The sequence below is a fragment of the Hylobates moloch genome, unplaced genomic scaffold (genome assembly GCF_009828535.3).
Source record: "Hylobates moloch isolate HMO894 unplaced genomic scaffold, HMol_V3 SCAFFOLD_3, whole genome shotgun sequence".
In the NCBI taxonomy this organism is placed as follows: Eukaryota; Metazoa; Chordata; class Mammalia; order Primates; family Hylobatidae; genus Hylobates; species Hylobates moloch.
In genome coordinates, this window is record NW_026652278.1 from 95,011,494 (window position 1) to 95,025,624 (window position 14,131).

Consider the following 14,131-nt stretch of genomic DNA (forward strand, 5'->3'; position numbering starts at 1 on the left):
TTTGAGAAGCTTTGTGACTGATGCCAGGAAGAACACTCCACCGGTGTGTAAAGGAGATGTTAGCTAAAGCATTTTTATTTTTCAGGTACCAACCTTCGCCTTTTCTATGACGTTTGCAAACTCTCTACCCACAGGAAGCAGCAGTGGGGGGAGAGCAGGAGGAAGCAGTCCCCACTGTTGAGCGCCGAAGCTCGAGGTTCCACCAGCCTGGTCTGCACGTGTCTTCTTCCTGAACACGAGGCAGACAGTCACCGTCTTTCCAGACAGAACGGGGATAGGACGCACCCCACATCGAAAGCATCCCTGCTGTGGATGCTTTCACTTCTAAAGAGTCTTGTCTGCTAATAAGAGTTCCCATGGCCCAGAGTGGCAGCAGGGAGATTTAGAAAGGGCATGATGATGGCACTAGCGGCTGCTTCTGTGGTTCATGCTTTCCCAAGTGTCACCCGCTTCTCAGGACCATTATCAGTGTCATGTGCGTGGGTTAATGAAGGCTCCCCCTTCCAGGGAGATGAGCACACGGGCTCCTTTTCCCTCCTTCACTCTTCTCCAGGGGCCTTTCTCTCCCCTGGCCACCTCCTGCACCCAATTACATCTGTGGCCCAGGCAAGGGAAGCCACGCCTTCAGGAAGGGTCGGATCTTCCCCTGGGGAGTTTCCACTATGAACCCTAGGGGCCTCTCGACAGGAAGGACAGAGCCACTGCCTTCTGTGGCTTTCAACACCTTCTCCTAAGTATTTATTGATTTTGAGCTTTCCACAATTAAACTGATCATGTAGACTCTGGGTTAGGACTCAGGACAGAGATCGGTTATTTGAGCTTGTCACTAGTCTTTTTAAATACACACAATAGGATAGTGGTTACACAGAAACATGCAGGAAACCCTCCTGGAGGGAGAGGATATTTCCTCCATTCTCATCTCAAGGATTCATCTATACAGTGGTCACCAGGAGGCAGCTGAGTCTCTTTCCTCATGGCCCAGAGCCCCCCTGGTTCGTCTTTGGAATCTCCCTTGCTACAGACAGGAAGGGCACTGGAGCGGAATGCAGGTGGGCTTCATCTGCGTCGGCCTTCCCTTGATTCCTTCTCCAAGCTGTGTCTTCCTCTCCCGTTCTGTACTGACTCGGGGAGAACTGGGCAGGGAGCAGAGAGCCCCTCTGATGACATAGGGCACCTCTGGTAACTGCATGGATGTGTGGCTGCTTTGTGGGGCACGGGGCACCAGGAGCAAAAGCTGGGATTCTGTAGTGGGGGGACCTGGGTTCGAATCCAGCTCTACCACTCAGTAGCTGCTGGGACCCCAGACACATTCCTGCCTCTGGAAGCCGTGGTGGGCAGAATACTTCCTATGTCATGGGATTTGGGGAAGCTTAAGAGACAGGAGGTTGCATAGCAAGGAACACACAGTAGGTTCTCAAAAAGCGTGCGTTCCCTTCCCGGCACAGGCGAGGAATTACACAGTCAGGACTCCGTATGGGACCAGACAGAAACCACGGGTCCTGAGTGACCGTGCCAGGCTGCTCTGAAATACCTTTAATCTGCAACAGCATCAGCCTCTTGTAGGGCACAGCGCCGTTGTTAGAGTTCTGTTCCGTCAGGTTGACGCTCCGCAGGCTGACGTTGCTGAAGTTTTCTTTATTGGCTAAACCCGCCAGGGTGACTTCTGAGAAACTGGAGTTGGAAGACACTGGGCGGGTTGAATAAGGAAACACAACACAGGAGGTTCCGTTACAATGACAATATTTACAGTCAGAAATTACTCATAACTGATTCAACACCTTTGTCTTTTCAAGTTAATCCTGAAAGGGAAAACATACTCAAGTTTGATTAAATGTGCAATTCAATGCTTAACCACCGTGTTAAGAATTAGGTACAGCATTGAAAATATAAACTGCTTGTTGACAAGTGTCACACTGCGCTGTGCAGAGGGACAAGAACTGAGTGATGATGTGGACCAGCTACTTTAGCAGAAAACCAGGAGCTGGATTCACTTGTTGCAATTCCACTGAAAGCTGTTCTAAATCCTAACAACTTTTAGATGCCCAAATGTATGGATGCCAGATGACTATTAGACACCTTTCACCAAAAGCCTTTATAAGTTTAAAAAAAAAAAAAGTAGACACTCTGTGAGGGATGATTAGGTTCTAATCTTTTGCTGAAGCAAAGTGATCAACTAGACATTATCTTGAGGTCTCCTGCTCTCAGAGTTAAGATTGTAATTATAAGATGCCAGGTTTTCAGTGCAAACATCTATGGGTCGGTCAGTCATCACTAATCCAACCCCTGAGCCCTCCAAGAGTGGAAGCACAGGAAACGCATGTAAGATTTGTGTTAACAAACCTTCATTTCTCCAACTTATTTTTCTTAAAGATGTATATGCTGGAGAGAAATCCAGAACATTTTTCACTGGGATTATGTTTGGAGAAATGTGAAATACTTGTCAATTAATTGTGGTGTCATGATTTTGAAATATGCCTTTTTTTTTTGAGAAAGGGACTGACTCTGTCACCCAGCCTGTAGTGCTGTGATTATAGCTCACTACAGCCTTGACTTCCCGGACTCAAGTGATCCTCCTGCCTCTGCCTCCTGATGTGCTGGGATTACAGGTGTGAGCCACCACACTCAGCCTGAAATATACCTTCTTAGTAAACTAGTTGTAATGAAAAGACTCAACCACTTCATCTAAATACTATATTTCTGAGAAAAACATTAGGAACTAGGTTTATGAGTGTTATGGGAAAATGAAAATTATAGCAAGATTATTCCAAAAATCAAGATTATGCATGCTATCACCTCAAACCAAGAAAATCACTGTTTCAGAATGATGGAACCCCACATTATTGGGTAGATGAGAGCAGTGTGGCTCAGCCTACAGTGAGACTGAGAGTCTGGAACTTATCTCCTCTCCTCCATTCATCGCCCCCAGCCAGCTCCCTCCAGCCCACATCCCAACTCCGAGAAGCTCAGGGTCTTACCAAGAACAATTTGAAAGCACTGGCGTATGTGTTAATTAACAATATAAAAATCTAGGATTAGAGGCTGGGCGTAGTGGCTCACGCTTGTAATCTCAGCACTTTGGGAGCCCAAGGCAGGCGGATCACAAGGTCAAGAGATCGAGACCATCCTGGTCAACATGGTGAAACCCCGTCTCTACTAAAAATACAAAAATTAGTTGGGTGTGGTGGCGTGCGCCTGTAGTCCCAGCTACTCTGGAGGCTGAGGCAGGAGAATTGCTTGAACCTGGGAGGTGGAGGTTGCAGAGAGCCCAGATCGCACCACTGCACTCCAGCCTGGGCCAACAGAGCAAGACTCTGTCTCAAAAAAAAAAGAAAAAAAATCTAGGATTAGAAATTCCAGTGATTTGAGCTGTTTTACTACAAGAGATCAAATGACTTGCTTTTGAATAAGATTAAATGAAGAATGATTGTGTTCAGGATCTACAGAGCTGAAAATGGCCAAATTACCATACTCAAAAATATCCATCTCCTCTAACTTCCAGAAAGAAAACTTAGCAAAACAGGATAATTTGTAACCAGGCATGGTGGCTCGGGCCTGTAATCCCAGCACTTTGGGAGATCAAGGTGGGAGGATTGTTTGAGGCCAGAGAGTTTGAGATGAGCCTGGGCAATATGATGAGACCCCAATCTTTTAAAAAAAAAAAACCAAACCCCAGGATAATCTGAATTAACTAGCTAAACAGGTGATACACACTGTGAGAATTTCCATGAAAAATCTTTAAAGTCTAGGTAAGCGTGCACATGTATGTGCAAACTTACTCCTTTTTACTTCATGAGGGTCTTCTGAGCACCATTAATGGCCTTCACAAGGCAGAAAACCAAGCAATGAGTAAAGCATCGGAAGAAGCCATTCCCAAACACAGAAGCAGGGTGGGGGTTCAAATACTCACTCTTTTCTACTTTCATCCGCTTTGACTCCATGAAGGCAACGTTTAATCTCTGCTCAGTGTATTCCTGAAGGAGATCTTCTCTTGCCGCCAGCATTTTCAGGGGGTTTTTGGAGGCCTGAACCCGGCGCTTGGGCCTAACTGCCCGCTTGTGCTCGGCCACAGAAGACGTCACTCTGCGGATGGAAGCAGAGTCGCGGTCCCAGTCTGTGCCACCACCACACCTAGATGACCTGGGGGTCTCGGACTCCACAGTGTATTTCCTGATTTTGTTATGAGTCGTGCAACTCCTCCTCCCACCGCCACTCCCCTGACACGGAGTCATAGATTCTTGGAGATGGAAGAGGGATGCAAGCCCACTGAGTTCAAATCTCAGCCACGCCCGGACGCCCCACTCATGCCCCTTGGTCTCCGCCTGGGAGGGTGTGGAGTACTTCTGGGCAGCTCATGGCTCTGCTAGACAGCTCTAGGGTTTAGGGAGCTCTTCCCTCTCCTTACCGCGCCCATGTACACGTCCTAATTCTCGCTTTGGAATCATACACCCATGTCTACTTGTCCGTCTCCGGCAAGCCCTTCGGGAATTTGCAGACCACGGCTCCTTGACGTAATCCTCTTCGCTCAGACTAAACTTTCTCCCTATGCAATAGCTTTCGGTCCCCTTACTGACCCTCCATGACTAGCTTCCACTCAACTCACTGCCCCCCTCTGAGAAATAACCACTTTTTGGAAGAATATATTGAAATAAAATAGGCCCGCAACCATCTGTGACCACCCCACATTCTCACAACTCTTTGGGGTGGAAAACCAGACTAGGCGAGGTGAGCAGACTGAGCGAAGCGATCTCCCAACGGACTCCTGCTGCCACCCTCCACCTCCAGCTGCGCAGGCCTCTGTGCCCAAAAGGCGTCTTTACGTACCATGGTGTCATATGTGTGTGTCAATGTTTAAATTATGATATACAACTATTTAAACAGTGACATTGTGTCGGCGGAAGATTGAGAAATGGTTAAACCGCTATGTATGCAAATACCCAAAATACTATTTTGAAGTAGAAAATGGCAAAGGGCTCATTTTTTAAGGTAGGAAATTAAAACATGCAAACTGGAACAAATTGAGCAAACTGGAATATGCAACGAATTTATCCGGGGCAGCTTGTAGAAAATGATGATACGTCACTCTGACAATTTCGCAGTTAAGACCAGAAGGATGTGGTGGACTGCCGTGGGTGGAGCCTGTCTAGCGTGTCTCCCTCTGCTTCTGGTAATAGCATCTGGATTTTCCTTTGGGGAAACCACCTCATTGCGCCCCCACCGTGGCTCTAAAGGAGACCCAGAGACCCGCCTTTACCCAGTCAGCATCTTCTATCCCACTGGCCACAGTGACTGGTTTGGGGATGGACACGGGGCTCAAGTTGAAGCCAAGAAAATCAAACCTGGAACTTCTGCTTGGACTACTGGGAAGAGAAGCTACCAGTGCTGGGCTGGCCAGGGAGGCAGCCTTGTGATTCCAGAGCTGGGGTGTCCATCTGCCGCCAGGCCACTGCCTGACGGAGAGTGAGGCCAGCCCAAAGGAAAACAGCCAAGACAGACTGTGTTCTGAGGGGCCTCTAGAACCTGAGACCACATCTGCACTGTTCAGCGAGTGACCCAGTAAACCCCTCCGCACTGTTCAGCGACTGAGCCGGTAAACCCCTCCGCACTGTTCAGAGAGTGAGTCGGTTTAAAACCCCTCCGCACCGTTCAGAGAGTGAGTCGGTTTAAAAACCCTCCGCACCGTTCAGAGAGTGAGTCGGTTTAAAACCCCTCCGCACCGTTCAAAGAGTGAGTCGGTTTAAAAACCCTCCGCACTGTTCAGAGAGAGAGCCAGTAAACCCCTCCGCACTGTGCAGCGACTGAGCCGGTAAACCCCTACGCACTTTTCTTTTTGCTGAAATGAGTTCGAGTTGGGATCTTTTTCTTGGCACTTGGAATTGACGGACTCCTAATACCATAATCACTTTTCCTAGTTGGTTTAGTCATGTTCCCCTGGGAAGAGAAACCCTTAGACATCAATGAGAAAACCTGCAGATCTATTGATTTTATAAATGATTGGAAGCTAAGTAACATGCCTTACTGATTTTCTAGTTAGCTGTACTAATATGAGCCCATCTCATCCAAATATTTTGCAAAATTATGAGCAAGAATTCAATATGTCAAATGAAAGACAGGCGTTGAACTCTCTAAGTGGTATAAACCTAAAAATTGCAAAACAATATTCAAGTTATGTGAAAAATCCAGTGACGCCCTCTTTATGGCACAGGACAAGCATCTGTGGCCCACGCAGTCTGCCTGCATGCACATCTGCTCTGCATGTTTTATCTGCTGCGAGGCTCCGTGCCCCTGGCTCCTGCAACACCGTGCCCTGGCTCTAGAATACTAACACCCCTGTGATGGAGTTAGAAGGAGAAGGAGGCCACACTGGGGGAAGAGCCTCATGGATGTGCCCTGTGCAGGCGAAGGAAGCCCTTCTCAGTGGAGGAAAGATGGAGACCCAAATAACTCACTTGGGTGCATAAGGATCGAAAATGACATCGAAGTCCTCGTCCAGCTCCACAGGACTTCTCGGCATATTATAATCCACGCTGCGGTAAAATTTGGCAAAGGTTTCATCATCATCCGGCTTCATCACCTCCTTCACGGATTTGCCAGTGACAGTGAGCACCGTTTCTTGCATCCCACCAGCTGTCAACAAACAGCAAAAGATGTAAGAGTTTTATAAAAGCAAGGACTCCAATTATGCTTCACAATAGTTTAAAAATTCTACTTCCTCCTAAGTTCCAGGAATGGAAGAAATACGGTTGTGATATACAGGGTCCTGCAGTTGGTTCCCAGGCCCTTACTTAATCTCTGACGTAAGGACTTCCCACCTGAACAAATCTGCAGTAAAACGGGAGAGAGGGAGGCTGACCATACTGCACACATGAGCCCACTGAACGCTTCTGAACCTGCCTTTGCTTCTATTGAGGGTAGAAGAACCAGCCTCAGCCTCATTCTACATGAAGGGTTGGCAAACTTCTTCTGAAAAGGGCCAGCCAGTAAACATTTTAGGCTTTGCATGGGGAGGGGTGACATAGGGCCTGTGTTGCAACAACTCAGTTCTGCTGTCGTAATGCAAAAGCTATTGACAATAGTTCACAAATGGGCATGGATGTGTTTCAATAAAACTTTATTTACAAAAACAGAGCTGGTCATGGCGGCTCACGCTTATAATCTCAGCACTTTGGGAGGCTGAGGCTGGGGGATCGCTTGAGCCCAGGAATTCAAGACCAGCCTGAGCAACATAGTGGGAACCCATCTCTGTGAAAACAGAAAAAGAAAAAAAATTAGCCAGGCTTGGGGGCGAACACCCATAGTTGGAGCTACTCAGGAGGCTGAGGTGGGAGGATTGCTTGAGCCCAGGAGTTCAAGGCCGCAGTGAGCTATGATGGCACCACAGCACTCTAGCCTGGGTGACAGAGGAAGACACTGTCTCTAAAAACAAATAAAACAAACAACAACAAAAAACCAAAGCAGGTGGGCAGCTGGACTTGGCAGTGGCCATCGCTTGCTAACCCAAGGGCTAGATCACTTCTCCATGTGTGTAATAAATGCTTTGCTGATTGGCATTCCTTGCTTATCAAGTTTAGTGATTATATTATACTTTTATATTTCTGTTCAGTGGTGGTTGTATTATTTTCAAACATTTAGTGGTCACTGTCAATAGTAGGGGCTCCCAGTGCCTAGCATTTGATAAGTTTCCTGGATTGGACATTTTAATCAAGAGATAAAAGGCAATTTCTTCATATTGCTCTTTTATTTTGTGTATTTCTTTGACTTTTATATTAAAGTATTTATTTCAACATTCATTTGACATAATTTTCTTTTAGAAATCATTCGTGATTATAAGAAATAATGTCAGCTTTTACCTTATTGGAAACTGATAACATACAATTTAAAGTTCACCAGGCCCAAGATCATGTTTATTTTGCTGATGTATAATAATCTGCTTTTAGAGTTATTAGCAAAATCACTTAGTTCACAATTCTGATTGGATGGCATCCCAAGGGTTTAGATTCAAGAACAAATGTGTTATTGGGAGTCCCCAATTTAGTACGTGATCAAGTGAATCAGGGCTTGATAGTCTAATCAGTCTTGACCAAAACTTCATTTTTTGAAGATAACAACAAAGATAATGATTACAGTATGAATTAGTAAAGCCATAATAGAAAGAAAACAATTTAGCTGAGGAAGAAAAGCAATCAGAATTAGGATTTAGAGATTCTGAGAGCAAAGCCTTCTGGCTTCCAGTAGGTACCTGTGTTATTCAGCCTTCTTAGAAAGGTTTCCAGCCTGTCCAGCTTCAGGTCCCATTCTAACTGCGTATCTGGTCTGGCTTCGATATCTAGGCAAGCAGAAACTGTCAGTGAGACAGAATCACTAAGGCCTCTTCTGATCAGAAACTGCTTGGCATGGCCAGGGCCTTGGCGACTTACCTTCCATGGGTTTGGAAACGGGTGTGGTGCCTCTTGTTTTACCGCAAATGGGTGAGGCTACTGGGGTTATGGCAGTGGGTGACGCCAAACCTGCGGAACACACAGACGAGCTACTGAGCATCTCAGGGTCACTTCTGGAAATCCCTGGGACCCTGACGGATCTCCAGGAGTCCCAGGGTAGACGGCACAACATATAATAATTTACACACATGCAGGCACACACACACACACACACACACATTTCACAGGTACCGCGACTGTGAGACAACCAACTGCAAATGTAGACAGGATTTTATTATTTCCAAGGACTGTAGTGGCTGACAAGCCGATATTCCAAAATGAACGGTGGAGACGTGGGAAAATATATCCATGACACGTTAACTTGAGCAAATGCAGCTGTGAGTTCTGAGGCCCTTTGGAGATGGTGGGGGCAGCTGAGAGTGCATTAGTGCCATCTGCAGAATGAACTGTGTCACACTTGCCAGCAAGTGGCCACCGCACTGGAGCTCTCCTCTAGGCTGAGGGGAGGGAGGGCCAGTGGCTTTGGGGACATGACACAGACAGTAACCCAAGGAGGGCCAACCTTTCAGAAGAAACCACAGACCAAGGCAGGTCTGGACCGACTGTGAGTGTTGGAAGGTCCTGTCCATCTCCCGTGTGGGCAGAAACAGGAAATGCTTTCCCTCGTATATTTACAGAGAAGCAAGGTGGGAATCTTTAAAAGGGCAAGTGGTGAGAGACATATGAAAGGGAAAGGGAGGAATTCCAGCATGGAGAAAGTATCCAGCTGGAAGAAGAAAACTTAGTAAAGAGAAGGATGAGTATTGCTTCCCTAACCTAAGTGGAAGGCATTGGAAAGAAAACTGATTAGTGCATTTACAAAAAAACAAAATGAGATGTGAATGTTCTCTGTACTCATTTGTAATAAATGTGAAATCCTTAGATGACATTGCCACTTAGATGACAATGCATCCCTGGACGAACAACATCCAGAGAATATGCAAATCACTATCACGAGGAAAACCAAGTGAATGAACGATTCTGCTCCTTCCTCCTGTGAACAGGAGAAGTATTATAGCATAAAAATTTTAATTAAAAAAACCATTAAATGGTTTAAAACTCAAGTTTTAGTAATATTCTACAAGTACTTCTCATTATGTACATATATTTGATTGACGATGTCAATAAAAGTTTTAAAAGTTGTTTCAATTGCCAGAACTGCAAAGGGTTTATATCCATGAGAAAGTAAACTTTCTTGAAAGATGATAAAGATAAATAAAATCTGGTATCACAGGGTGGGGAGGGAAATCTTCACTCACTAGAAGGATGCTTAAGAGAAGAGACATCAGAGGAGTTCATTAGCACAGAGGCCGTTAACTCCGCAGCTAATAAACAGGACTGACTCTGAAGGCTGGTTTCCAAAGCAACCGGAGAAATCCATCCCTGTCCTGGCCGGTGCCGGGCAAATCCCGCTGCCATGGCTCCCCCTGCTGGCGGTTCAAGCAGCGGCACGATCCAAAAGAGCCCTTCTCCCAGCTAGAGATAAGGGTCTTTAGGCAATGAATGGCTCAGGGCATGGAGATGCAAATTACAAAATGTTAATACAAAACAAAGATCCCCCGTAGCTCTTTTCAATGAATTCTAGGTACAACAACCAGTCACCTACTCTATTCGGGAGCATTTTCACGTCTCTGTTACTCCAGATGTGGTTGGACTACTTGGCTTCCAGGAGAATCCTAGAATACCACGGGAACCTTGTGGAGTGCTAACCGTTACACAGAATCGAGGAATATAAAAAAGGGGAGAAAGTCCTAACGCGGCTAGCGGGAGAAGAGAGGTTTCTGGAGTAAGAGAATGAAGGTCAGGTCCCGGATGCCTTCTGGCAACGCGCTGAGAGGTGGTAACTCCTGGTGGCCTGATGTTCCCCGGAGATAGGAACCCAGGCTGTTGTGTAGGGGGTTATTTTATTCTGCAGTGAATGTAAATCGGATATCATATCACTGCAAATCAAAAAGAGCTAATGACTCAAGTGAAACATATAACCCAGGAGGTGATGGCAAATATTAGAAATATAAGAGACAGTTTTTTCATTAATTATAAAGTATAAGAAGATAATTTCCTGAGTGAGCCATATGGCACCTGTTAAATAAAGATCCCTGATATATTCAGGAAAATATGAAAGCGAACTCATCCACCGAGAAATGGGAACTGTTGCTTCTACAAACCTGAATAAGAGCAAATCTATATCCTCTGATGTCAATGTGGACAAGGGCAGTGGCATTTGGTAGTAAGAACCCACTTACAAATAAATTAGGATTTTTAAGATGGAAGAGGAAAAACAAAACCAAAGCAGAAAGTCATCAAGATGAAAGTCTGGGCTAGAAGTTGGAAAACCTGAGGTCTGGTTCAAGTTCTCAGTTCCAGTTCTACTTAGCCACTCCACACCTAAGGATGTGCTTCTGTTAAAGAAGGGTTGGGGCTCACGTTATCCAGTTCTGTGATCTGATGCAGAAAATTGGCAAATAATTTACTGTGAGAGTAAATTATCTTCTCTTATCTTTTCACAATTCCAAGATGAGGCTGAATAGATCTGTTGGAAGGGATTCCCCACTAAGATTTGAGATATTTACAATTCAGGGATTTCCCCTCCCTTCTTTTTGCAAACATTTATTATGTACCTATAATGAATTAGGTACTATTCATGAAAGTGTGGATCCCTAAAGGTTTTGAGAAAAAAGGAAAGCTAAGCCTATAAAGTTGATGACAAGATGTTAAGACAAAGTGAATGTGAAAATGTTTACCACTAAGTTGGGAGATCTGCTTTTAAATAATAGCTTAGAAAATGATTGTATGTGCATATAGGTGACAAAGGGACCCCAAATTTTAGCAATTTCCTGCAGGATATGAAACAAAACCCCAAACACTCCTGTGAAGACTTAAAGCTCTCAGGTGACTTTACTAAGTATTTCATATGTAAGTCAATTTCATAAATGTTTGAATACAGACATCAAATCAGTTCCAAGAGCTCAGCAGCAAAGAATGGACTGCAGCAGGGACATCCCACTGCCTAGGAACTGAGGACATCTTTTAGACATCTATTAAAGCATATCTGGAATTAGCTTTGGTCAGTCAGAGAAATCAGATTTGATGGAGAAGGACCCAGGAATTAATCTAAAAGGAAGAGGAGACAAACTTCTCTATTGTGAAAGGCTGACTTGGGGTGAGTGGTTGTCAGGTCACAAGAAAATGGAAACGATTTAAAAGTAATTATGGGAAAGGACCAAGATTGGCTAGCAGATCTGAATTTCTTTGAAACCTACGATTGCACTCAATTCTAAAGAGGTAAGTTTTGAAATAGTGACAAATTGAATTATGCATTTACATTGAAGATGACACTACTTATGAAGAAAAGATATTCAGTAGGACTATCTCACAGAACTTACTCAAAAAACATGTACAGAACGTCAGTAAATTTAAAACTTTTTAAACAAGCCTGGGCAGGGTGTCTCACGCCTGTAGTCCCAGCTACTTGGGAGACTGAGGCAGAAGGATCACTTAAACCCAGGAGTTTGAGACCAGCCTGGGCAACACAGTGACACCCCATTTATACATAAAAGTTTTAAAAAGCCAGGCATGGTGTTGCACACCTATAGTCCCAGCAACTAGAGAGGCTGAGGTGGGAAGATTGTTTCAGCCCATGAGTTTGAGGCTGCAGTGAGCCATAATTGAGCCACTGCACTCCAGCCTAGGCAACAGGGCAAGACCTTCCTTGTCTCTTAAAAAAAATAGAGACCATGGTTTCTTCTTTTAAATTGAGCTATCATGTACCACCATGCCCTCCATGGGTGAGTGTGCTCACATGTGTGCATTGTGCACACACCACACACACACAGACACACACACACACGCACTGACCTTTCTTCACCATCCTGCCAGCCACAGTGAACTGGGTTGAGTCGTTGGCTGCTCCTATGCCTCTCATCTTCCAGGCCTCCTCTCTCACAGAAATGAACTGCTTCCTCTCCTCAGTCGTCATTTGGCTCTCTCGACTTTCTGTGACCCGCTGTTCATAAATGTACAGAAGAGAAAACAGGAGAGAGAAATGACAGTGGTGTGGATCTCAGCCTGCAGCATTTCGTGAGTGAAAAAAGCAGGTAGACAGAGGAGTAAGTATATTGTCCAAAGATGTTCAAAAATGTTCTATCTGAAATGGGCTCGGCTTTCTTAGGTCCAGGTTGGGTGGGAGATCACCACTGGCAATACTGAAACTTTAGATGAACACCTTTGTCCTGTGACTTACTGGTTTGGGACACTGGAGCACCAAAACAATCCTTTGTAAACACAAACAATTAAAAATAGATTGTTTTCATGCCCTGGACTCTACAGGGTTTTAAAGTTTCTCTGTCTTAACCCAGCTAGTTAAACTCAGTTAACTGGGAGATTTTTATCCCTACATACTCACAAAGAAGACGATTGAAAACTTTATCCATGTGAACACACAAGGAACTTGCCCAGTTAGAGACAGGGAAGGCTAGTTAGGAATAAGGGGCAGGAGAAGGTTTTCTGGGACTCTGCTTGCTTTTTCCTGCAGCCATGATGTTCTGTGGGCAGGTAGGCAACCAGGAGAGCCCACGGAAGTGGCTTTAAGCCACAACACATCTGATGTTGAGGATGAACTATGCTAAGACATAACCTACACGCACGATAACATTTCTACTTAAAATGCCCTCAGCAGTTTCTAATTGGAAAGTTTCTGGAGAGATCTGCTTCTTCCATTTCCAAGCCTTTGGTGACGCTCATTAGGCTTGCGGTTGGGGATGTGGCAGGAGGGGAAGGGGAAGAAGCTACAGGAGACTCAAAGGGCATCAGGAAAGGAGAGGGGCTCAGGACAGGCCTGGGATGGGGAGAAGGGGCTGAGGAGGGAGGGAGAGGAGCAGAGATGGAGGCAGAGGACAGGGCTCACACCACTGAGTGATGTGTATTGGGGAGAAGACTGTACGTGGAGGTCGCGGGCGACACCAGGGCAGGAGGTCCTCAAACGCTGGCCGGCAGAGTTTGCTTTTCCTCTATCTTCAAGCTGTCCCTCCCTGCACCACAAGACCCCTGTCTATGGCGAGGCACAGGGCTGGGTGGGGAGCGGGGGAGAAGCACAGGAGCTGTGGAGCTAACGCCAAGGAAGGAAGAGTGGAAAGGTGCCCCCTCCAGAGCAGAAGGCACGTCCCTGGTTGTCACCTGCAGGTCTCCTCTGGAAGGGACTCTGGGGGCCGTTAATGGTCTCCTGACTTTGGCCTCTCACTTTCCCCTGTCTTTTGGACCCGAGGAAGGCCATTGCTGCTAGTGCATCTGCTTTCAAACTACATCTGAGCACTCCACACCTTCTTCTAGCAGGTTCCCCAGATTGCTGCTAGCGCATCCGCTTTCAAACTACTTCTGAGCACTACTCAACTTCTTCTAGCAGGTCCCCCAGCTTTTCTGCCTTCCTAAGGCATTTTCCTGGGCTAAGAAGTCACTGTGGATCGGTGTGATCCTAAGGCCTCACACTGACACAGGGTAGGACTTGGAGAGCCCCAAGTGAAGCCCATCATAGAGATTCCCTTCCCCGATGCCGTTTCTCCTCACTATGGAAAACCACTTCCCTTAACTGACCCACGAGAGAGAACTTCCTGATTCAGGAGGGACAGGCAGAGAGTGGAGATGGGGACAGTTCATTTTCTTAA

General features: G+C 45.8%; 1 protein-coding gene across 1 annotated transcript in view; it reads right to left on the reverse strand.

Moving 5' to 3' along the window:
- Window positions 1–14,131, reverse strand: part of LOC116480954 (supervillin-like) — a 52,884-nt gene that overhangs the window by 17,290 nt on the left and 21,463 nt on the right. Inside the window, 8 exon segments of the mRNA XM_058437027.1 lie at window positions 94–125; window positions 128–229; window positions 1,532–1,687; window positions 3,908–4,080; window positions 6,447–6,624; window positions 8,237–8,323; window positions 8,415–8,504; window positions 12,330–12,477. Coding sequence (XP_058293010.1) covers window positions 94–125; window positions 128–229; window positions 1,532–1,687; window positions 3,908–4,080; window positions 6,447–6,624; window positions 8,237–8,323; window positions 8,415–8,504; window positions 12,330–12,477 — 966 coding nt within the window.